At 36.9% G+C, this 26,125-nt stretch overlaps 2 protein-coding genes across 20 annotated transcripts in view; one reads left to right on the forward strand and one right to left on the reverse strand.

Annotated features, from left to right (window-relative positions):
- Positions 1–18,173, forward strand: part of LOC122713572 (disks large 1 tumor suppressor protein) — a 524,720-nt gene extending 506,547 nt beyond the window's left edge. For 12 of the 19 annotated variants that reach the window (XM_043934489.1, XM_043934406.1, XM_043934187.1 and 9 more), the window contains 12 exons: positions 7,127–7,340; positions 7,468–7,625; positions 7,758–8,007; positions 8,287–8,389; positions 9,085–9,123; positions 10,546–10,587; positions 11,692–11,790; positions 12,969–13,118; positions 13,756–13,928; positions 14,017–14,126; positions 14,199–14,290; positions 14,798–18,173. In XM_043934489.1, coding sequence (XP_043790424.1) covers positions 7,127–7,340; positions 7,468–7,625; positions 7,758–8,007; positions 8,287–8,389; positions 9,085–9,123; positions 10,546–10,587; positions 11,692–11,790; positions 12,969–13,118; positions 13,756–13,928; positions 14,017–14,126; positions 14,199–14,290; positions 14,798–14,907 — 1,540 coding nt within the window. In that variant the 3' untranslated portion in view covers positions 14,908–18,173. Of the gene's footprint in view, positions 1–7,126; positions 7,341–7,467; positions 7,626–7,757; positions 8,008–8,286; positions 8,390–9,084; positions 9,124–10,545; positions 10,588–11,691; positions 11,791–12,968; positions 13,119–13,755; positions 13,929–14,016; positions 14,127–14,198; positions 14,291–14,617; positions 14,754–14,797 lie in introns of those variants that run through there. The other 7 variants (XR_006346517.1, XM_043934736.1, XM_043935078.1 and 4 more) reach the window with 7 other exon arrangements.
- Positions 18,174–18,648: 475 nt separating this feature from the next.
- The window catches only part of LOC122718497 (mucin-5AC-like), a 298,623-nt gene continuing 291,146 nt past the window's right edge, over positions 18,649–26,125 (reverse strand). Inside the window, exons 7-12 of the mRNA XM_043943993.1 lie at positions 25,688–26,103; positions 23,157–25,106; positions 22,850–22,972; positions 22,567–22,733; positions 22,260–22,474; positions 18,649–22,033 (exon numbers count right to left, since the gene is read on the reverse strand). Coding sequence (XP_043799928.1) covers positions 21,612–22,033; positions 22,260–22,474; positions 22,567–22,733; positions 22,850–22,972; positions 23,157–25,106; positions 25,688–26,103 — 3,293 coding nt within the window. The 3' untranslated portion in view covers positions 18,649–21,611. The remainder of the gene's footprint in view (positions 22,034–22,259; positions 22,475–22,566; positions 22,734–22,849; positions 22,973–23,156; positions 25,107–25,687; positions 26,104–26,125) is intronic.

Raw genomic sequence — 26,125 nt, forward strand, 5'->3', positions numbered from 1 at the left:
AAGTCCTGTTCGCGTCGCATCCTCTACCTCCACCCTCTCCCTCGAGACCGAGGAAGGGTTGGAACGAGGGCGCGTCACGTTGCGTTACGTCACTGGCGGGGAGGGAGGGGAACAGGTGCGTCGCGGTCGCGAGCACGCACCAGCGCGGCGTGTTGCGCGCAACTTTTCGAACACGGCGTGCGTTTTTTTTCCCTGGCTGGAGGATCGCCGATTGGTCAGTCATTGGGGTGACAAGTGACAGGGCACTCGAGGGGTGATAAGTGAAGATCGAGGTGAGCAGCTGGTGACAGCAGCTGTAGAGAGCGCGTGGACCATGCCTGGTCCGTACGCTTTGCGTGCGTTTCTTAGTTGGCCTGGCACGGTGAGTCGGGGATGTTACATGTCGGGGAAACAGTGGTTGGAGGACAGTGGTGATTTCGTTTCCTCGAGAAGGGGGAGAATCATTGTCGCGAGAATCATGTTAAGTTAAGAAGGGTGAACGTAGGATTGTTAAGAATCATGAATTGAGAGTGTATCGTCGTTTTAGGTGTCATCCTGTTCGGTACGTGTTGGGAACAATTGTATATTGGTGGAGTTTGATGGAAAATAATGTCGCGATTTCTTCGACACATGAATGTTGAACGTGAGAGTGATTGAAATTGGAAATTGGCTACGCGGTGGAGATTGTGTAAGATAATCGGTCAGAGGTGAGAAATCGACGATTCGAGAAAGGGATGGAGAAATGGATTCGGAGAAAGCAGCACATGATCGTTTGTTCGGATTCGAAAACGTATGGAAGATGAATACCTAGATACGTTAGGTTATACCATTAATACATATAAGTTTGTGTTGAATAATTTGGCAAATTTTTTTCTTAATTGTTCAATAGGACGAATGTACGTATAATTTTACGTAAATTTAATCGAGAAATTTGTACCTACTATATTGATAGTATAAAAAAATACTATGACAAATATTTTAATAAAGAATTACAAAATTATTTGCAGCAAAATATCTTTATAAAAAAAGAAAGTGCATGAAAGAAGTAGAACGAGAAAGTGAATTTATAAATACGTTTCAAAATTTAATTCTAAGGGATTATTCGTTTCAGAAGAATTCAAGATTTTCATAAAAATATTGCTATAAACAGTAATACTATCTTATGGAACGATTTGATGTGATAAAATATTCGAGAATTTCGTTCACGTTCAGGTGAAGAGATTTCGCAAAATTTCGCAATCCAATCCCAAATTTCTTTGCTAAATACAACGGTATTATCTCACGAAACGGGTTTGACGCAATAGAGCCGAGCATTCCAATCCGATCAGGGGGTATACAGGAAATGAAATTACATCGTTTTTGGGTTAGAATCGAGCTCTCTTGACCCAGTGACATTTTCGTTTCCTGCGTCGAGCCACTGCGGACCGAACACAGGTGCGTGCAAAACGGGGCACGTAGTCGCAGTTTCGGGCGCATTGCGCAGGTGAGCTTCAGAATCAGCTGGAACTCGCGTGCGTCCCAGTGACGTCTCCATCCGCGTTCAACTGGACCACGGTCCCTTGGAATTTTTTATTTTTTTTCGAGCCGATTATTCGAGTGGAAGGTTGTTTGTTTTTACGGACGGGGATCGATGGATCGAGGACGTATCGCGTGAACCAAAAATAGGCCTCAGGTATTTTTCACTAAGAGGATCTTTTATTAGTTCGAAGGATTTCAAGGTTCTCTCTCTGCGGTGTGTCAGGGTTACTTGAAACGTATTGAGTTTAAAATCGAGAAAAGAAAAAAATGGGGAGAGCTTCTTCTTCTTCTTTTTTTTCCCCTTAAGATATACTTTGTAGAATTGTTTAATACGAATGGTTATATTATTCGTATATTATGAATGGTGCATTGTATAAGGAAAAGCATTTATATTCTCGCAAGCAAGAAGTAAGGCAGAAATGATTCAGATTTCTTGGTATGTTGGTTATTATTATACGTATTTCGCCATTTTATGTAGACTCTTTTGCAAGAGAGCTAGATACGTCAGAATTATTTTTAACTTGTCTACTTCAAAGAATAAAACTCCTGTCTTTGTACGTGTAGAAGCTTTTTAAATTAATGGCATGACAAAGCAAAAAGGACTCGATTTTAAGAGAACATTTCCAATGACTTATATCGATAATAATAAAGAGGAAGGGTACTTTTAACTTGTACTTTCAAAGAATGAAATTTTTTTTTCTCTACAATCAAAGACTCGAAACTAATTAGTTTTTAATTTTCAATTAAAAACAGAACAGGGACAGCCTTAGAGAACAGCCAATTTTTAAAAGGAGGCTGCTGTTGAAGTCGAAAATCAATAACGAAGGGGTGCTTTCAACTTTGTACTTCATAGAATAAAATTTCTTCCTCTACCATCAAGAGCTCAAAATTGTTCTTAATTTTAAATTAACAGGATTACTCTTAAACAACTTAAAAATTTTAACAGAATATTGGTCAAAAATCGATAACGAAAGAAAAAGATCGTTCATTGAAATTTCAATTTACCGAATTCTCGCCGAGCCGCATTCCACAGAGACTGCGACAAAATGGTCATTTCGTTTAGAAGTTTCGTTGGAATGTCGCAATTTAAAGCTGATGTTCCTTTTGAAATAGGTCGTGTGTCGGAATAAAATCGTTCGTGAATTTTCTTGGATGGTCAATTAACCGTAAAATCTCGATTTACATGATAAATATTTAATTCCATTAATCGATTCTTCGACTGTTATTACAATGAAGATTGCTTTCGTTGAAATTTCATTGAGAGAATGTGAAGGATGTGGAATTTATTTATTTCTTGAGAGAAAAATTTGCGGATCATTTGAAATGGTGAATGATTAAGAAAAAGCATAATTGATACAATTTGATACAATTGTTTCAACGAAGATATTTTAATCCTTCTATGTATATATTAGTATGATTATCAAATTTGCAGAAGCATTTCGTAACGAAATGTTATTTAGAATATATTTTTAGATCATTTGTAAAGAGAAATCCACCGCAATAATTAAGCAAAATGCTACGCCTCTGATAAGATTCTTTTTTGATTAAAGAATCCTTTAATCTTTTTATATTTATTAAAACAGGTGACGAGGAATTAAACACGCAAATCTCTCGAGTGGAATTATATGTTTCAACGAGGTTTCAAACTCTCTGCGAACCAAACAAGTATTGACATTTCGTGCTTTGCTTTGCGTATCGGTTAAATATAATTGTTCTATGGAATAGTTGTTTTATAATCGTTAACAATTTGTATTGCTGCTTCATCGACCGTTTCTCTCTCTTATCCTCTTTTTTCTCTCTCTCTCTCTTTTAACTGATCATTCGTTTAATGGCAATGTTGCCCAATATTAATCAAACGTGCAATACATTCGAACCAAGAATTGAATCTAAAATTTCCAGAACTAATAAGAAATAATATTTAAATATGGCTCTGATGTAACAAATTTCGAAACGAAAATTTCCATTTCGATCCATCAACGATCCACCAACCGTTCCAGATCCGCGTTAAATTCACCATCCCCTGGCGCACAGGCATCGTCCCTCGGTTTATCCGGCGTATGCACTGCGACGTGACCTTAATGGAGCCCTGGAAACGCAGCTGCACCGGCCGACCACTAATTTGAGGTCTTTGTTAACGCAAGCGAGAAGCCCGTGCGTTGAGTGGCTTCTCTGGAACGGAATGAAAATCGACCTTTCAGGGGTGAAATCCTCCCTCTAAGTGAACGCGGACAAACAGAGAGCGAGAGAGAAGAAAGATGCTGAAGAAAAAAAAAAGAGACGATGAATCCGGATTTTGATGCCGGATTTAACCGCTCGTGGATGCAGCCAATACTTGTAAGCAATGAACCATGAGTGAATAGACTCGAATTTTTCACGGAAATTTTAATTAGGATATCGTGCATTTCCTCTCTCTCTCTTTCTTTCTTTTTCTTTTTCTCTCGACTCGTGTGTAGAACTCTCGAGTTTCTTGAAAAAAAAAAAAAAAGAAAAAAGAAAATTCGTAGCTCGTCGAGATTTTGCGCCACGGCTTAATTAAGGCTATCCTAGCATATACCCGCACGTGATTCTAGATTTCGCGACTCGTGTACCGATTATACTACAGTTTGCCTCGGCCATTTTTACTTTACGATACGTAATTGCTGAAACGTAATGGTGTAATAAACGCCTCGTATTTCCTTTTTTCTTCCAACTTTTGTTGCCGTTACGTATAATTCTTTCATCAAGTTGTGAATTGAAAACTTTTTATAGCTGAGAACACAGGTATTGGAAACACTGGATATTGTTGAAGGCGCAATTGTGCTAAGCGTTGTCTCGAATTCGATTATGGTGCAACAGTGGCACGTTATTGCGACCTCGAATCTTAACCTTAAGCGGCACCCACATGTCTGAGACGTTCAACCTAATTCCAACGATAGCATCTACCCTATAGAACTTGATTATACCGATAACTCGGAGGATTGGATGAACCAATATCTTGGATTCCGCAACTGTGACGCTGCAATCTCGCTCATTTCCTGATCAGTTTTACCAATTTCCTGTACGCAAATTCGATGCAAGGAGATTGCATTTTTTGAAGGAGAGTTTTCCAGGATCAAACTATTAAATTATCAAATTTGTTACAATTATATTTTTGAAATTTCACACGTTTAAATATATATCGTTTCTCTTATTAATTTAATATTCACTGTTTCGAATTTTCAACTCTTGGATCTTGTGATAATTGAATCTTGAAAATTTCCTCTGGAATTTAATTTTGTCGATTCAAATTCGATACTGATTTTCGAACATTCTTTTATCACTTTTCATTGTTCCACGATGGAATTGTTAATTTTAGAAATATCATCTTTCTATCGTTACGTTATTTTCGTTAATTCCAAGAATGTACAAATTCAAACTGTTTGCATATTCAAATTCTCAAACTCTTTACGTATCATGCAATATTGAATCTCGAAAGTGACTACAATCGATTATTCGATAACAAAGGGATGCGAAATAAACGCTTTCGCAGAGATCTGCGAAAGGACGACACGTGTTCTCGACTACTCATCATTTTCACGAATCCTTAGATTGTTGAATCCTTGTCACCAGTCACTCGAGCCTCGTCACACGGGCAACTTGAAACGGTTGAATTTCAATAGGAAGCTTAATCATCGCCGTAATTTCGTACATCCATTTGAATTTCATCACATACATTGAAAAGCATTTCCGGAAATCTCCTTTAACCAGAAGAAGAAGAAGGAAGTTTCTAGACGTCAAGATACAGAGAATGAATTATGTAACGTGACTATTTCAAATAATTTGCAAATTATTTATTTTATAGGAAATCATTTTGTTAATTTTTTTACAAATGTACGAATACACAAGATCAATCTTGTTTTTCCTTTTTTAAGGAATCACATATTTTCTAACACGTTAATCATATATAATGTAGATTATCATTTCTTGAAAGATTTATATTATCATGTAAAGAAATGGGATAATAATAGCTCTTTATTCTTCATTAGAGAAATAAATATACACTATTAAATTATCAAATCAAATTGTACTTCTAGATATCCGATTCTCATTTCAATTTAAAAAATCCATTCCATTAATCTTCAAATTAAATCGAAAGTATCCAATCTCATATAAATATATTTCATTCTACTGAGAATTCTTGTCATTCTGTTATATTAACAATTGTCTGCACAAGAATCCTTGTCGATTACACTAACAATTGTTACGTACAAACTTTTTCCATCTGACCTATATATATATATATATATATATATATATAGAAGAGAATATATATATATATATATTCTCGTTACAGAAATTCCATCGAACCACATGTATCGACACAATCGACATGCACCATCTCGAACACGAGGTGGTAATATTGACAAACGAAACTTTCTGAACGTGTTACAGCCTTTAAAATCCAGTCATCCCGCGGACAATGCAGATTCTGTTCGCGAATTGTCTCGTGTTCTGTCCATTGACTTGGGGATTGCGTATCCCTCGACTCGCGGTGATTAACTGCCTAAGCTTTCAGTGCCTTTCCACGAGCAAGGAATTTCGTGTTCTCTCTTTCCCCCCTCCGTGTCCACCATCCTTTGTAACGAGAATAAATGGTTAGTGCATACCGTTCGAGATTTATCTGTCTTTCGATGAATCCTCGTGATTACATTGTTTTTCCATGAATCTTTATAGAATATAGCGTATATTGGTTCTAGAAGAAAATGGATAAATCGAATGTTTTTCTTTCGTTCTCGAATTGGACGACGAAACTGATTGTTTTTCAATTTATTTTTACGATTATCTTTTACGATATTCAAATGATGATGTTCTTTCTTCTTATGTTTGAGGTGAGGCAAATTTTTAAGAATTAATATTCTTCAATTAATGAGGATGATCCTAATAGATTAAAAATTACAGATCCTCTAAAAAGAAGAAAGAAACATTTATATATACCGAAGATATTAAAGAAAAAGTACTCGTGGAAATGTGTAGAGAAGATAAAAATTTTTATTGGGAAACAATCCTCTCTCACAGTCGTATTATGAGCTTGCCGACAAGTTCTTTTATGCGTTGACGTGACGAAAGAATTTTAATCTCATCTTTCGCTTGAAATACAAGTGTGTTTTATTGCGATCATTACATGCAAAGCTAAGCAAAGCTCTTATGCGCTTGTCCGAAGGTATAAACTTAAACTGATTTCCCCTTTCTCCGTCGCGACGAATTTAATTAAAGCAATATAAGTTTTGGAGCAATTAATGGCCGGCAACATAGTTCAAGAACTCGATACCACTTGGACCCCTAATGAAAAAACTTTAACCCCTTAAGCTCGGGGAGAAAAATAGTATCTCGAGAATCATCTTCCCCTCTTCTTCTTCTTTCGACGAAGAAGTATCTCTTTAACGAGAGAATTAAATATCTTTCTCTCTTTTCTCGAAGACAAAAGACACAGCGAGCGAAACGATACACCTTGAGCGCTCTTCACTTGCTTGATTTCGATTATTAACATCGAAACTGATCCCTCCTCCGATAATCGAAATTAAAATTGAATGAAAATTAGATCGAATAGGTATTATATAATTGAAAATGTGGCGGTAATTAAAACTTTCTTTCTTTCGTTCCCATTTTCCAGAGAGGTACGTACAGTCGTGCTCAACAAAGGTTCCTCCGGACTGGGTTTCAATATCGTCGGTGGCGAAGATGGCGAGGGAATTTTTATTTCCTTCATCCTAGCCGGAGGCCCGGCCGATCTCAGCGGTGAGCTACGTCGTGGCGATCAGATACTCAGTGTCAATGGCATTAATCTTCGGACAGCCACCCATGAAGAGGCCGCCGCGGCCCTTAAGGTATCTCAGAAACAGAGAAAGATCCCTTCCGATCGAGTTTTAAAAAAACTTCACTCTCTCGATACTCCAAACGACAAACATCTGTTCTATATATATTTATAAATTGCGAATTATATACTCTGTCCAGGGCACCGGGCAGACAGTGACGATCGTGGTACAGTACAAGCCCGAAGACTACAACAGATTCGAGGCAAAGATCCATGATCTTAAACAGCAGATCTCTCAACAGAATTTGATGACAGGCACCCTAATGAGGACTTCGCAAAAGAAATCTCTTTACGTTAGGTAGAGTAATAATAATTAACTAAGAGAAATGTAATTTCTTCTTTGTAATTTGAACGACAAAAATTCGTTCGTTAAACGAAACGATGGGCAAACGATCGTGAATCATAAAATGATTTCATCCTGTTTTCGCAGAGCGTTGTTCGACTACGATCCTAACAAGGACGACGGCTTGCCGAGCCGTGGTTTGGCATTCCGTTACGGTGAAATCCTACACGTGACGAATGCCAGCGACGACGAATGGTGGCAAGCCAGAAGAGTGACTCCTCAGGGCGAGGAGGAGGGTCTCGGCATAATACCGTCGCGCAGACGATGGGAACGGAAGCAACGCGCCAGAGATCGTTCCGTCAAGTTCCAAGGCCACATGCCGGTCATCCTCGACAAGGTGAGCTCGCTCCTCGATCGAGCAATCATAAATCAGATCGATCCTATTTAATTATATATTTTCTCGAAAGAATTAAAGCTTCATCTTTTTTTTTTTTTTCCACCCCAAGATTCTTGGAACTAATAGAAGAATTCAAGTCTAATAAATACTTTATAATGTAATTGTAAAGTTTGACAATTTGTGAAACAATCCTTTCAGTATTCGAAAATAAGAATTATAAGATATTATAAGAATGGTAACTGACAATTATCGTTCCTTTTTTTCCATTTCTTTTTGCAGCAATCGACTCTGGATAGAAAAAAGAAGAATTTCTCGTTCAGCAGGAAGTTCCCGTTCATGAAGAGCAAGGACGATAAATCCGAGGACGGTTCGGACCAGGAACGTGAGTGTCTCGAAACATGGCGAATTCATAGAATCCTGCACGTTCTGTGCATGTTCAGACCCGTATATATTATATATTGTGGTTTTTTACGTGATAATTTTTTTTTTTCTTTTTTGTTCTCGTCGTATTTCTCAATCACTATATATATATATATATTATTATTATTATTATTATTAGATCGTGTGTTTGAATTTACATTAGTACTTCTTACGTGTCTTGATATATCCCAATGCGAATGTTCTTTCTATCAAATCGACGCCTTTTTTTTTTTCCTTTTTCTCAAATGTGAATTGTGACGACTTCAATAGAAAGACTAGAAGATTCGTGAATCTTTAGACTCTCTTTGTGTTTCTCTCTTTCGTTTGATTATATTCTTTTTCTCTGCGTACCTTTTTTCCCCCCTTTTCAATCAGATGTAACGTTAAATACGGATAATTTTTTGATTGAAACATGCACCAAAGCCAACCCACAAAAAATATTTTTTTTTTTTTTCAAAGAATAATTGTCTTTAATGTCTCTCCAATCTCCGATTCGGCCTGCTCACGAGGCACGTGTTGGCAAGTTTTAAATATCGTTTAGTAATCCGTGACAGGTACGACGAATACGCCCAACTTCCGATTGAGCTTTTGTGTTTTTTTTTTTTTTTTTACCATGTGAAAACGTGACATGTGTTTTGTTTTTGCCTGCTTGTGTAGGGTCGCCCACGACACCCGAGAACGAAAACGATCCTACACGTAAGTATTCCAACAAGTTAGTCAACAAGAAGAAACAAGATACAAGATATCACACGAAACACACCTACACCTCCTACATACTTTCCATACCATACACTGAACACACACGCGTGCGCGTGCACACATATCTCTATCTCTTTTTTTTTTTTTCGATTAAAAATATAATAATAATAATTAATCCACGAAGAGTAATAAGTATAATACAGGGGAGGGGGGGAAGAAAAGAAAGTAAATCAAAAGAGGAAACAGAAACGATTATCAAGCGACCCTGTGAACCATTTTACACACTTCTCGAGAGGTCTCCTCTTTCGTGCATCCTCTTCAACATTATGCTTGCCCCTTTGCACTCTGCAACTTCATCCTAGCACACCAAATACACCAGCATTTCACGTGTTTGCCTGGGTTTGATCATTAACACGCGACCATGCAAGCTGCGACACTTAACTTTGCTTTCTAATTTGGCTAATATTTTTCTGTGGTAGAGAGGTAGAGGAGCCTCCCTCGTACGCTTGTAGAGAATCTCGGACACCGTGTAATATTCATGCATTCTGTGCGACCACTCGATGCTCTTGGCGATTTTCCCTCGAGTGAAAATCTCTCGAGTGACATGATCTCTGTGAAATGATTATTTTATTGTGCGAAGAAATCTATCCGCGAAGAATCGTTGATTAACTTTTCACGAAGATTGTGATTGTACCCATGTGAAAGTTCGTTGTTAAATATTGAATACGTTGCTCTTGAATAGATACGAGTTAAGAGACGCGAGGCTATGATGCCTGAGAGTAGAACACCGTTTGCTACAAAAGTGGCAAAATTAGAATTCTTAATTACTTTTAGAATTTGAACGGTGAAAGCGGCGTGCAACTCTTCAACTTTCTAGCAGGATCGGGTTTCTTTTTCATTTGAAAAATAAATAAATATCTCTTAATAGAACTACTTGATAAATAAGTTGAAATAGAAAAATTCAATTTGAAAATTTCCTCTCGCAGAAGAACAACGATCTTTGAGAATAGTAACGCCCACACAATACATTCAACATGGCGACGAAAAATTAAAGCGAGTTCGATTCGAAACGAAATTGTTATAAAACTGGATACCCGAAAAAATTCCTTTTCATTTTTTTTTTTTCCATTTATCATATTTCCATCATTAAACGGAATATATTATCGTCGAATATGCCAAGCTTTTTTTTTAACGAAACAACAGTAGATACAGTCAAAACTCGCGTGCACGTCAGAAAAAAAACCGAGAACGATCGTGCGAGCTATCACAATGGGCCAATCAAGACTGTTCGAAAGCTCGAGCCAGTCACGGTAGGGGAGATGATTGTTCATGCTTAAAGCTTAATTAATCCTAGCAATTATTAACGGCCGCTTATTAGTACGCAACGTATACTGAAATATTGAACTTGTTATGTTTTAGCATTCATGCTGTGCTACACCCAGGACGACACTAACACCGAAGGTAATCACGTCTCTCTCTCTCTCTCTCTCTCTCTCTCTCTCTCTCTCTCTTTCTCTCTTTCTTTCTTTCTGTGTCACCCATTCCTATTATATTTGTATCTCCTTTCTCGTCTCTCTCTCTCTCGTTCTCTCTCTGTTATTCTCTCTGTCTGTCTTTCATTTCAATCCACCATTATACATTCCAACCTACCCCCAACCTACTTCTCTTCGTTTCATCTCGGTCGCATCAATTAACAAAGCACACGTTCATTACCGCGATATAACGATCCGTTCGCGGGACGAACACATTGTTCGACAACGTCCTTTTGTCGTGGCGCGTTGTCACTTTTGAATAGATGCTCGTACTCTCTTTACATCGCGTTGTCGATTAACGAACCTAGCGACTTCGAAGAGGAACAACTGTGAGTCGAGCAATCGAAACCTATATTTTTAGTGGTGAATTTTTTTTTTATTTATTTATTTTTTTGTTTATTTGTTCTTCATTTTTTTTTTTTTTTGCGATTTTACGTTTCAGCTTCGACTGGTGACGTATCTTAAAAATTATGGATAGCTTCATTTATCATCGTGTTTGTTTATTAGCATCGAAAATAATATTTGTGATTTTTTTTTGTGAAGTTTATAATAATCTTCGTGTATTTATTTGAAGATGTCAACGCGAAGAGAAATATTAGATTTTAATAAAAGTGATGAGAAACAATATTCAAGACAAAATTGGAGACACGTCACTAGTTGAATCACTCAACGTTTCAAAATTTACATTTTTATTTCTATCTAAAAATTTAATATTCGTTTTAAAATTAGTACTATATCATTTCTTCGTATTAACACTTACATGAATCATCGAACATCCATAACATTTATTCAATGGCGAGACCTTCGATCATATAACGAAAAAAAAAAAAGCAACAGTATTCGACAGAATAAAAACGTCCTCCAGCTTTCGTTAAAAGCTTCGCTCGAGCGTCTTCGAGGCCTAATATAACTCATAAAACGATATATCACGATATTCGTCTTAGAACGCGTTCATTCTTCGTCTCCTATCTCATCTCATCGCGCGTTTACTCCACCTTTTTCATTCACAAAAAGATCTTGTCTTGCGTCGCAGGGAGTAGAGAAATTTTATATCGCGTCGAACTGCCTTATATGGAGGAACTGACGTTAGTTTATCTGGAAAAGGAGGACGATGACAATAATGACGAGTTTAGTAAGTGATACACAATACACGAAAAGAAAAAAAAAAATACATACATATATACATATGTCAAAGTGTGTGGAAAAAGAAAACAAGAGTGAACAACAAATACCAATATTATACCAATTTCTTAGGTCCTTGACTAACACTTGATATCGAACATTGTTTCGATCGATATAAAATACCTTCTTTTACGTTTAATTTTAACTTTTTTTTTTCTTTTTTTTTTTTAATTTTCACCAATTTCCTATTATAATATCTACTGCACTGACAAAACGCCGAAAACGCTTCGCGCAATTGGGACAGTCGCGACGTGCTTTATCTTGTCTGTTGTCTGCCGTTTTTTTCTTGGTTTCTTTATATATATAACACTATTTATCCTCATGTAGACTTTTAACGAGAGTCGCAGTTACACTGCGTAGATATGAAATCGCGTCGCTTCTATAAAGTTTTTTTTTAATTAAAAAACTCATGTTGAAAAGATCTTTGCCAAATTCTTATGAAATAAATGTTTGGTTAAGTATTTTCTTTCGATTATGACAATATCGTTTTAAATTATTCTCTTATGGGATCGATATTATTAAAATTGAAAGAAATGAACTAAATAATTGCTAAAGAAAAAAGAAAAAAGAAAGAATTCATGAAAAAAGTGAAGAAGCGACGCTTTTTGGTGTAATTAAAATCGTTACAACCACGTAGAATCGAGTATCGATTACAAAAACCCTATCGTATAATAGCATAGTCGCCACGTAACTAATAATGCCACGTCGAATTTGATACACTCTTCGATCTAAATTTCTTTAGAAGCTTTACCAATCCCCTTTTACTCCTTTAAACCTTGCTTCAATCTCCTAGATGCTAAAGCATGGATCATTTCTCCATCGAGGTGGACAGTAAACATATTAATAATAATAATAATCCCTGGTCGCGTTTCTGTATACGTGATTTCTAATCAGAATGTACAAGAAATAATACAATCTATCTATTCTCTTGAGAACAAAAATTTCGAGAATACTCGAGAATTTGTTAATTCTCTCTCGACCAGATCGATAGAGAAACGTTTGTATCCCTTAGCTGTTTGAAAGAGTGCAAAAAAAAAAAAAACATTTTCTAACCCGAGGATAACAAAAGCTTTCACAATGTTCAAAAATATCTTGGAAACACGAGTATACTTATACCGGAAATTGCAGGCAGCGAAGAAAATGTGCTGTCGTACGAGGCAGTCCAGCAGCTCACCATACAGTACACACGACCTGTCATTATCCTCGGTCCTCTCAAGGATCGCATAAACGACGACCTCATCTCGGAATTCCCCGACAAATTCGGCAGCTGTGTGCCACGTAAGTTGAAATGGATTTTAATCTACCTCTACCTCTGATTTGGGTCACGCGTTACATGGAGCTAGATCCTGAGATTTTCAGAGGATTTTCGTGTTATGTTGGAAACAACGAAGCAGCTTGTTCTCTCGTTACATCTGTCTGTCTGGTGGCTATATTTTGCTTTGGATGAGATAACGAAGTTAAATATAATGTGTTATTAGATATATATATATGTAAATATGATAATTTAAAAAGTAATCGTTTTAATGATTAGTAAGATGATCGTGTGTTTTGAATATTCAATGTCAATTAAAAAGTATTCTGTGTACCTGGTTCTCTCTAAGAGTAATTCATATTATCGTATACTTTGAAATTAAATTAAACTAATTATTTGAGGCCAAGAGATTTTTACCTGAAAGAAAAAAGAAATATTAAAAAAAATAATAAAAGAAAGATTCATAAATTCAAGTTAAAACACATGGTTACCTTATAATTAAACTTTATATAATAGATATAAATCATTACAATATTTTTGAAAACCTCAAGAATAATTTTAAGAAATATCCTGAAACAAAAAATTAAATTTGTTACACAGAAATGAAATTATTCTAAATTATTTTATTAAAAAGAGAATGTTAAACGTTTCTCATTTCCACAGATACAACGAGGAGTAGAAGAGAGTACGAAGTGGATGGACGTGATTATCATTTCGTCGCATCTAGGGAACAGATGGAGAGGGACATTCAAAATCATTTGTTCATAGAGGCCGGACAGTACAATGACAATCTTTATGGCACATCTGTGGCGTCCGTGCGAGAAGTCGCTGAAAAAGTAAAAAAAGAATCTTAATAAACAGTCTTATAAATACGAATAAAAATATTCAATATCGTAAATTGATAAAAATAATTTGTTAATTAAGGGAAAACACTGTATTCTCGACGTGAGTGGAAACGCCATCAAGAGGTTACAAGTGGCGCAGCTGTATCCCATCGCCATCTTCATTAAACCAAAATCCGTGGAATCAGTTATGTAAGTGACAATTCTTTTATTTGATTTGGAAATTTCGAGTATAATTTAACGAGCAATTATTGATATTCGAAGGGAAATGAACAAGAGGATGACCGAAGAACAAGCGAAAAAAACATATGAACGAGCACTGAAAATGGAGCAAGAGTTCGGAGAATACTTTACTGGTAAATAATGCAAAATAATAAATAAATTTTTCAATCTATATATAATTTATTCGATATTAAAAATTCATATTTGCATTCACAAAATTTAAATACGTATAATCTCTAAAATATGTAATAGAAATATCTTTTCTAACTTCCTCCATGTGAACATAACAATCATTCAATTGTTTGCTCATCCTAAAACATGATTTTGATTCTTGAAATCTTAAAAATATTAAATATTTAAGGTACTTTCAAGAATGCAATCCAATTTTTTATATAATATATTCAATAATAAGATCTAATCTATCAAATTTTTAATAATTTTAAATTACAAAATTAATTTAGGTCACGATACAAATCAGTACATTATGCCAAGAGACAAGAAGATCAAGAAACGCTGAATTATATCACACAGCTAATTTACTTGCCACCTCAATCAATTGATAACTATAATATTCATAATTAAATAAATTATTGATAGGGAAAATTGAATTTCTTGAAATTAAATTCTCCTTAAAATTACAGCCGTGGTGCAAGGCGACACACCGGAGGAGATATACGTGAAGGTAAAGGAGGTGATCGCCGAGCAATCAGGCCCGAACATTTGGGTACCGTGCAGAGACCAGCAACTGTGACGTCCTGCCCCCCACGCTCAGCCCGGTCCAAACGCTTGGACCCTACCTCCGAGGCGTCAAGCTTAATTACTCTTAATAAAAATAACCGAGTAACTCTCTAATGCCTTCCCCGTTCCCATCCTGAACCCGTCCCACCTCACTTCATCCCTATTACACACCCAATCGAGTAGCACAATGTCCCAGTTAAGGCATTAGCCGCGCACCAAGCTCGTCGAAAAGAAAAGACTTTGTATCGTGTAAAACGCTGAAAGTAATACGAGGAGGAATAATATGTCTGCAAGCTTCACTGGGAGGCGATTATTAGATTAAGGAGAGGATTAAAGAAAGAATAATAATAATAATATTAATAATAATAACGGAATATGTTTCGAAAAAGAATATTCAGAGTCTCTCCGCGATCGTTCACGCCGTGACAAAATGTTTCATTGTTAATCGATAAAATTATTGTTGATAAAACGATAAAACGATAAAATGATGGCGTGTTCTATAATTGTTATCCGTTTCGATGAGAGACATCTGAATATTTATGTTTTTAAGAAAGATTGTTAGGCAGAGGATACATACATACATGTTATAGCGTTAATATCAGAAGTATTTCGTCGTATCACGATGTTTTCTCATGGTTTCCATGTGACGAGTGGATTTGTTGAGTAAAATGTGAAAAAAGCATCGTCGTGTATGCGTATCTTTGCGTTGAATTTTATCATTGTGTTGTAGAATGTCAAGAACGAATACACGATATTTCGATTATTGAATTGATTCTCCTTATTGCGACGAAAATATTGAACACGTAGTCGTTTTATAACACTAAACACTAATCCTGGTTTTCGTTATAAAATCAAAAGAGCACATGATCGTGTATTCGTATCAGAAATGATTTTAATGTATTGACGACAACTCGACTCGGCACGACGAAGCCGACATGTTGAAGAGTTTTACTGAAAGACTCGCGTCGTAGTTCTTCTTCGACTGATCGCGAACTGCGATGCGTAATGTGTATGTTACATTGTATGTATACAGTTCACGGGAAATTTGGAAACATGAGAGAGAGAGAAAAAGAAAGACGAATAACAAACGAATGATCGACACTCGGTTGAAGTCGAAAAAGGTGAAACGAAAAAGAAGAACGAGCGACAAAACGAAAATAAAATAAAGTAAAATAAAATAAAAAAGATAATAGATGTTTAAGATAGATATTCGTCGCGATTGTTTGTAAGACGCGCACAGCACGTTAGACGCTTATAAACAAAGAATTTTTTCACGCGCAAATCGCGACGATTAAATGACAAGACAAAGTACGAGATACGCTGACAAAATAAAGTAAACGGAAATAAAAAAAAAATCAATAAAAAATAATACTTGGCTTCACCGAACATATTAATACATGTATAGCTTGGTCCGGTTAATTCTGAGCGAAGTAGCACGGTATTTTTTAATGTACTTAATCGCAATAAGAAGCGAACAAGAGACAGAGGGGGGAATCGGGAAGATTCGTTGTCTGACAAAGCGAAACTCGTACGTAAAATGTACTAGCAGGACAAATGAAAAGATAATATAAAAGGAAACTAGAAAAGCGAGAATTAAAATTTTTTGTGAGAAAAAGAAAGAGAAACTAGAAAGAAAAAAACAAAATAGAGAAAAAGAACAAAATCCAGACGCATGTTACGAACCTCACGATTCATCAAACCTCACAGGACAAATCTCTAGATGCTAGAATAGCGGTATATAATGTTTTGTACAGCTAGATTACTAAGCCAGTACTGGGTTATGTGCAACATTATATATATATATACATATAAATATATATATATATATAAATAGAGAACGCGCGCGAGAGAAAGGGAGAAACGAGATCGCGAGAAAAAGAATGAACGCTATTGTAATTTAAATACCACTACTAAATTATTATTACGATATAGTAGGTATATATATATATATATTATTGTAAATACCTATACCCGAGATAATCGAGATGGTATATGGTGGTAGCGTGAAACCATGGACGAAGTTCGGTCGTAGTATTTTCTTGATCGTGTCGAGCCACAGATATATGACGTAACGACGTTTGTATTAAATTCGATGCAAGAAAACCGTTACTTTTGCATTTCGCTTTCTACGATTGGTCGATGCCAATCCATAGAAAACTAAATGTGTATACATGCGTGTGTAGTAAGGAAAACTGGACAGGTTTTAAGACAATATCGCAAAGAATCGTGTAACATCGTGAAATACGTATCACCTTGACGATAAATGTAAAACAGGTTTCACTCCACCCAGACCAACGAAAACGCCTTGTATCGAACCACTTTCACAAAGGCGATCGGATAACGAAAATATCACGAGAAAACAAATCATTGAATGGCATCTTTTCGATTACATCATGTCGTCGCGTTGAATCGATAGATTTGGTATAGACAAGAGAATGCGATATAATCGAGATAATTGCTCGTCGATTACATACAGTACTTATACGAGTGAATAGAAGAAATCGTGGAAAATATAGAAAAGAGAATCGTATCAAGGGTTACGAGACAATGAAACAAAGAAAGGTTAGAAAACGCGAGAAGAGTTTATACGTACAACTGCGTATCGTCGCAATGGTTATTAACCTACTAACCACTTGTTTCGGCAGTCATCGATCGTGCAGCGATTATCGAATCGTTTCGCCATCGTCGATTGCTCGATTTCCTTCGATTTGACGAGTGGAAGGATCCATTTTTGCGTTCTTCGTTTCCTTTTTTCGTTTATTCGTAGAATGTGTCAAACGACAAATATTTACGACATACCGATTGATCGGGTATAATAATTAGCATGGGTACGCTTTCTACGAGCTATTTTTCCTACGATAAATCCTGTGTTTAAAATCGTTAACGCAACAGTCGTCGCACGTATTTACGAAAGAAAAAATACGAAGAGTGAATGAATATATAATGGAATCGTATTATTGATAGTTGAAGAATGAATCGAATAACGAGAAATCGTTGTCATATAATAATATTATCGCACAGGTTGTGCCTGAAGAGAAAAGGAGATCGGAAATGAGCTGGGATTCGCCGAAAGTTAAATCGAGAAAATCTTGAAAAGAAGATGATGGAAAAAAGACGTCTGTCTCGATGTAAAGGAACGTATAAAGAGAATAATTACTACAGACACTTATTATACACCTCTATAGTCTATTTAATAATATTACTTATTGAATTGTCAATCTCATGTTCACCTTGTTTCATCGTTTTTAAATAGTTAATAAACGTTTTACCAATTTTAAATCTGTTTCAGAGAACCATCCATCCTTTCTTCCCTTCGAACGTGACTCCTCAAATCTGATTTATCCTGATTTTTGAAATTAGAAATTTTTCACGATTTGTGGCTAACAATGGAGGGCAGGTGCTCGTAAAGAAATCAAAAAGACGTTGATATCGGTAAAAATACTTGTTTTTATTACATCGATAGGATAACTCGTTACTGTTATTAGCGAAAAGAAAATCACGAGTCGAGTTCATTACGAAAATTGAGTTTGTCGGTCGGTTGTGACTTGTTATTCAATAAATTTGACGGTACAGAGCAATGATAAATGACGATGACAATAATAATACTAATTAATCAATATAATCATAACTCTTTCTTCTTTTTTGTTTTTCCTTTTTTTTTTTTTCTTTTGTTTTACTTCCTTAATTTCATTCTTTAGACGAATCACAGAGAGAATTTAATTTGTATTCTTTCTCGCATATTTTTTTTGTTTTTTCTTTAACATTATATATCCATTAAACTAAACTTCTGAAATAAAATATATATATATGTACGTATATATATACATATATATTTATATATTTATATATATATAATATATTTTGTTCTTTCTCACATAAAATTCCTTCTTCTCGTAAAGCAGCAGCGGTTTGTTTTTTTTTTTTTTTTTTTCTTTTAACACATTTAGAAGTATCCTCGAATATAATATAGTATAAATTACAATGGAGGAGGAGGAAACGTTACAGCTAAGAAAATGTACATTCATAGTTCGGTATTATGTATATATCGTACAATAAAAAAAGCGGATAGTCGTGACAGTAGTAGTAATAGTTAATAGTATTGGTAGTGGCAAATAGTAATAGTAATAGCGGTAATCGTAGTATTCGTAATAGTAATCGGTGACCGGTAGTAATAATAGTAATAGTAATTAATAATTAGTAGCGGTAGTAACTGCGATAGCCCCTATTATATTGCGAGAAAGTGTTTTTATCTTTTGTGTCTGTCGTGTTGTGTATAATATATACATACGCTTTTAAACAGCATATTATTCGATTATTTCTTCGCTGAAATTACAATATTCTTTCTCAAGTTAATTCTAAAACGCTGGTTTTTTTCTCTTTTTCCCTTCCTTATACAATTACACGTGCGCAAATGTGTATTATACGCGACTATAGTAATTATGAACAAGTGTCGTGTTTTTCCTGGCTACTTACACTATTATTCAATATCTACTTTACATTTTAAAGGTACATTACACGTACAATTATTTCTTTTCTGCCTCGATTCACTCGATTCACTGCCTTCGATCTACTTTTATATCAACTTTTATATCATTTCCCCTCTCCTCTACATATGTTCTTTTTTTTTAAATCTCATTTCAAACATTCTTTTCCTTAAACAGCCACGATGGATGATGCACAGAAATCGCCATCTGCAAGGGACTCTTCGACGCACACATACGGCAGATGACGTTAGATTTTTATTCGAAAATATGTATGTACACGTGTAAACACCATCTCGTCCACGACATTAATCGGTAATATTCGTTTAGAAATCGTCAGCTAAATAAAATTAAAAAAAAAACAAGAAGCGAGCGAGCGACCAGTCATCGATCGATCTCGATCTGGAACGATCGTTCAACGTACGAAGACGAAACGGTGTCTCTCTTTCTCTCTGTCTACTGTACATCATGAGGAAATAACAACATCTTGACGATCGTTTTACAGATCAATCGAATATTTTTACGATGCCTGGTCGTATCCCTGTTTGAATCGATGCAACGCATAGGATTATCGAGAATACGCGTACGGATATTTCCCTGAGACTGATCAGAACGACTAATCCTCTGTACACGGAGTCAAAATGAAAGCGCGTAAGCATGCTTTTGCTAAACAACTTAAGCTTGTGTCTATGATACAAGTAGAAATTTTTTTTATTTTTCATTCTATTTCGACACATGCTTCGACACGCTTCCGAAGATATAAGTACGTAGAGATCGGTTCCATCGACGCATGTAAATGAAAAAAGTCTAGTTTAAATGCATCAATGATCCTTTGAACACGTTCACTGCTGAACATGATAATCTTCAACATATTCATTCTATCTTCTTTCTTCTATATATATATACATATATAGTAAACATAAAAATGAAACACTTATATTAAATCGATAACAAAAATTAATCAATTGGATTGCACCAATCCGATAGATGAAACTTCAAACAAAAAAAAGAAATTTTCAACGTAACGATACGTGATAACGATGAACATGATAAAAAAAAAATAGAAATAGAGTAGAACTAAACAGTGAACGCGTCGATTACTTTCTCGGTTCCAACGAGCTAACAATTGAATATTATTTGCAAAATAAATCGCTAATTCGAGGATCAATCATCGCGAATTCGATGAAAATTATTGCACACTGTGTCTATTACACGGTCGATCCATTTTCTTACGTTTCTCAGACCTAAGGGGCGCTGATCGATCGCGTTTAATCGGTAATCATTTAACAAGAAGTGGACTCGCGAAATTGCACATCCCAAGAAAACAAGAAAAGAAAAAAAAAACGTAAATGCTCCATATTTCGACGATTAATAAACGCTTGCTTAAATCTAAATCTTTGTAAACGCGTAACCGAATTATACTTTAATCGACTTATTATTACTAATAAAAAAAAAAAAAAAGAGAGAGAGAAAGAAAGAAAGACAGAGAAAAAACGAAATTAACAACGTACTAATAATTCGATAACTATATTTTTCAACGTTTGTTCTCTGTTAACTTAACGAAACAATCATAATCGATTCAATCGAGAACGCACGCAGTTACCATTCACAGTTTCAAATTCTCTTCGACAATGAGTATCGATTCTTTCAATACGAATAATCGAATGAATGAAAATAAGCGTATGGACGCCTATCAGATTCCAAAATATTCGCAAGGATCGTTCAAATATTATTTCGCTTTCGAATTGAATGTTTGAACGAATTATTATACAAGATCAGGACAGTATGATATCATTGAACAAGATAACAATCTTCATATTGAAAAACCATTATTCAGGACTCGATCATCCATAAAAATATCACCGTGTAGAGAACATTTGTCAATAAATACTGCTAAATAGTGTCAGAAAGCACTGTTATTGAACGATCTTCCTCTATCGTAAGCTTAAATTAGTTTTCGCACCTTATATTCGACCCCGGTTGCCTCGTCGAGCGGAATCGGAGAGGAAAAAGCTGGCCTCTATCGAACGAGAGACTCAAAACAGCTCAAACGAGCGACTTTTCACAGCGAACAAGATTTTCAGGTTCACGTTCAATCCGTGGCAGCTGTCTTGTTACTCTGTCGCGTTCTGGCTTGTCTCTTGGGCGACACGCTCGAGCTCTTTTTCGGAAGTTCCCTCGAGGCGGAAGTCGACGGTTTAGCCTGGGGTGATGACTGCCCCAGAGGTGCCTCCTGTCACCTCAGGCTGATCACCACCTTCTCCACGTTCAACAGAGATCTTACTTTGTCGTTGTACTTGATCAGAGTCACCTTAGACCCCCTCACGTTGATTCGTTCGCCACCACTGAGCAAATGGCAGCAACGAGATTGTTCCAGAAAATCTTGAAGTTTTAATTCTTTCATCACGTCACGATGGGCAATGGCTGGTGGACCGGAGTGAGCTTTCGGATTTATTTGACGGAGTAACGCGTCTCTACTCTTTATTCGAAGAGCGGCCATCAAGTCTTGGAGAAGCATCCATTTATCCGGATCGTTGGTGAGAGTAAAGAGAACTGGCAGATTCACATCACCCATCTCTACCTCGATTTCATCTAGTTCGGGTTCTGGACTGTCCATAGGAGGATCGTCGAGGGGATTGTAACCAGTTTCTTCGAGGTCTGAAAAGATATAATAAGTTGCTTTTAATTTATTCAATTGATATATATCGAATAATAAACTATACTGAAGGTAGTTCTAATTTTAAACTTTCTATTGCCAGAGATGTATATAAAGAAGAATTGATAAACCACGAAAGAAAGTGACGAAATGTAAACATGGAATCGAAAATATTAAAGAAAACAAGTTACCTGGGAAGAGATTAGATTCTTATAAATTACGACGTACCAAAAATAGACGACGGGCCGCCAAAAGACCATGGTGTACTCGCACGACCCTGGATATCGTCTAAATGTTGTTCTAAGATCGAATAGGCATCGGTATCTGCTGCTAGCATTAGCGGGGTTTGTCCGGAATAAGTGGCTAATAAGGGATCAGCGCCATAGGAAAGTAGCAGGCGTACGAGTTCGGTAGCACCATTTTCAGCTGCCTCGTGAAGTGGTCTGTGATAAAGCACATCGTGTTTCAATATATTTTAATTTAAAGAAAATGAAGAGAGAGGAAATAAATTTATAAATTCGAGTTTGTTGATCACCTTATTCCACCATTGGCACTTTCACTCGCATTCGCACCGTATGCGAGCAACAATTTCGCGATTTCGAGATGGCCTTTGGAACACGCCTCGTGAAGAGGCGTATAACCCGCGTTGTCCTTTGGACTCGGCGCGTTATTTAGCTTTTCCAAGCAATACGCGGTGACATCCTGTGTCCAACACGATGCAAAAATGCAATTTAGATTCAAATGTTTACCAATGAATATTTTACATCGGGCGGCCATTGAATTTTCAACGAGTGAATTATTTTTCAATAAATATTTACCGTATAACCGAGTCTGGCGGCACGGTGCAGCATCGTTTCACCTACACCTTTTTTGATCACCCAGGTTCTAATTTCCGACTGAATATCTGCTACGCACTCTGGACTGGGTCTCGTTAACACTTGCTGTAAAGCAAATATTCTAATGTAAATAAAAAAGATATGAATATTCACGCTATTGAATCCATTGAAAATTATTTACTCAGTAAAAATATCTAGAATTAAATATACAGTCAATTTTACATATAAACTATTAATATATTTAATATACCCTTTTTATATAGCTAAAAATACTCTTGTAAAAACTCACCCTCTTTCTTTCCTTGGGTAATGTCTCATCCTTCTTCAAAGGTTTTTTCTTCTTGCGAATGTAATCGAATCCGGAGCGGAATTTCCGCCTGCTTGTCCGCAGTTTAAGCTTCTTCTTATTAGGAACTTCTGATTCATTGGTCTCGTCATCGAGCTCATTGTTCTCCGTCTCCTGCGCATCATTTGTTTCCTCCTGTGCCGGTTCCTCTTCCGTCTCAGTCTTTAAATGTCGCAGCTTCTTCTCAGCCAATGATTTCAACAGATCCTTCCGCCTCTTCATCAACAGATGATGCTTCGAGTTCATGATCGCCTTGTGACTCCTCAAAATACCAGCGTTCTTCAGCCTCGAAACCACTTTCTGCTTCAAGGTTCTTTCTTTACTCAACCTATTCTCTGGTGTTTCGTTCTGAGAATCGTCATCTTGAGAGGTATCATCATGATTCTGCATAGGTGGTGCCGAAGCTGGCCTGTCCTCGCCGAAAACTTCTCTAATTGTTGCCTGTTTCTTCAACACCCTAGTCTCTGTTCTCGTCCTACTTTTAAGCACCAATGTGGAGAACTCGTTCGGTAAAGCGTGGTTATTCTTAAACGTATCACGGAAATTGTTCACAGTTTCCTTGCGGAAACCGAACAGGAACGAATCTGTCATTTTGATAGTTTTTAATGACTTATCTTTAACTGGTGATTTACCCTTCGGCGATTTCGACGATTCCACCAAAGGTGTCAGACTCGGAGTAGGGAGCAATTCAGGTTCGTTTGTGCCTTTCTGCGGCGTTTTATTTGCACCTTTGTCCAACTTCTCCTTCTGTTTCCTCTTCTGCTCCTTCTTACTGGTACCAACCTTCTGAGCCAAGACATCAACGATAGAACTGTTCTCCGACTTCGAGTGCTTCATACCCTTGGGCGGACACGAAATGGTCGTGGACGACGTAGCTTCCTCGTCATCGATCTTACTTCCTATTCCAATTCCAGTTGTACTAAAACTGTAATTGGACTCCACATCACTGTCAACCAACTTCTTCCTGTTCAGATACACATCAGAACTATCCATGGAGACAGACAAGGCTGGAGAGCCGGGATCCAAATCAGGCAGCGAGGTAGACAACCTGTGAAACCTAGACGGTTTCGACACTGTAATCAATCTAGGTGGCATTCTCAAGGATTTCTTGTACACGTAAACTTCCTCCTCCCAACCAGGCCTAAAATCGCTGCCGTCTCCGAAAAGGGGCTTCGGTTTTCCTTTTTGGGAAGAAGTCTTCGAAGTGGAGGATTTGGATTCTTTCTCGGATTTAGATTTTTGCGGCGTCGCGTCTCTGGATCTAAGCTTCATCCCTTCGGATTCTGCGCTGCTGTTGGCGCACCGTTTCCTAGCCCTCAGCCTGTCAGCCACGGAAGAACCGTGACCAAACTCCGTGCTGCCATCGCTCTCCTCGCTCGAGGATTCGCTACCACTGGATGATTGCAATTTAATTCTGCTTCCTCTGCGCACCCTTCTCTTCCTGCATATTATCTCCTCCTCGCAATCACTCTCGTCCTTCTTCGTCTTCTTCTTCGTTCGTCGAATCAATGGTACTTCGTCCGAATCGTCGCTGGAATTCTTCTCCTCGTCGTCCTTGCTCATCTCTGGCTCCGTCTTCACCTCAACCTTGATATCCTTCATTTCCGACGATTCCTCATCTTTCGTCGCTTCTGGAGACTCGTCCTTGCTGTCCATGGGCGAATCGTCATCCTGAATCTCCTTTTTGATGTCCTCAGGTTTGATCTGAGACGTGTTCGCGTCCGACTCTTTGCTGCTATCGTTTCCAGCGTCATCAAGCTTCGAGGTTATAGTGCAACTGACCTTTTTCTTGCGACCACGTTTCTTCATCGCGTCACCGGTTCGTAGCTGTTCCATAAACTTGTCGCACGTGCTGGACCAAAACGTGTCTACTTCGGTAATCTTGTCGTTCTCCTGAAAACGATAAACGTTGGATGAATCTAATGCAATTGTTGCATCGAGTAAAAATATTCGTGACAAAGAAAATATAAATTAGATACATAAATGAGAAATGACATCAAGAATTATAGAATTTATATTGATGACATTAAGAAATAATTTTCATTGTAATTTTCTCTTTTACATTGAAAAATACTTTGCTCTTCAAAACTATATATATAAATTATTCATTGCTATATTTGAATTGCTGCATTTAAAATTATATCATTCATTTTATAGAAATAATTTGTACAAATGAAATCTATTGATTTCATTTTATTTTTGTATTCCAAGGAGATTAATCTTTTTGAGACTGATACAATATTATATCTCAAATTAATTTTTACAATTAATTTTAGAATTGTTACAATTTATTTCACACTACAAAGAGACATACTGAAACATTATATTCTAACAGAAGTGATATTTCCTTTTCAAACAATTTTATGAATCGTTCAAGATGATCTAAATCCGATTAAACAATCATTGTTTTTCAAGGCTGTTCGACCAAACAGGAACGAATCACGGGAGAAACATCCATGCGCAAATAACGTTACCTTCAATTCTATTTTCACGAGATCCGACGATGAGGTCATGCCAATGCACATGGCATCGTTCAGTGGAACGGGTGGCTGCACCTTCGACAGCTGTTTTCTGTCCCTCCTCATCTCCTCGAGCGTTTGCCGCTCGAGAACAGGCATCTCGCCTTCGGAATCGCTCTCTCTGAAATCGAACACCGAAGTCTCGGACGAACTTCTGAATCCGCTGGCGCGCGCAGGCACGCTCGAAGCGATCGCAGGTTGTGGCGCCGGAACCGGAACCGTCGCGGCCACCGGCATGTTCTCCTCTTCCGTTCTGGAGAACAGGCGTCTTCGGGGCGGTAAACAGGCCACCTTCTCGCGTGTCAACTTTGGAGGACTGCCTGCAGACGAGCCTGATTGAGGTGTCGACGTTGATGCGGCGCTGTCTTGTTCTGAAAGTGGATTTGAATTTTT

Source organism: Apis laboriosa, unplaced genomic scaffold, assembly GCF_014066325.1.
Source record: "Apis laboriosa isolate Shangri-la unplaced genomic scaffold, ASM1406632v1 scaffold104_cov149, whole genome shotgun sequence".
Taxonomy (NCBI): domain Eukaryota; kingdom Metazoa; phylum Arthropoda; class Insecta; order Hymenoptera; family Apidae; genus Apis; species Apis laboriosa.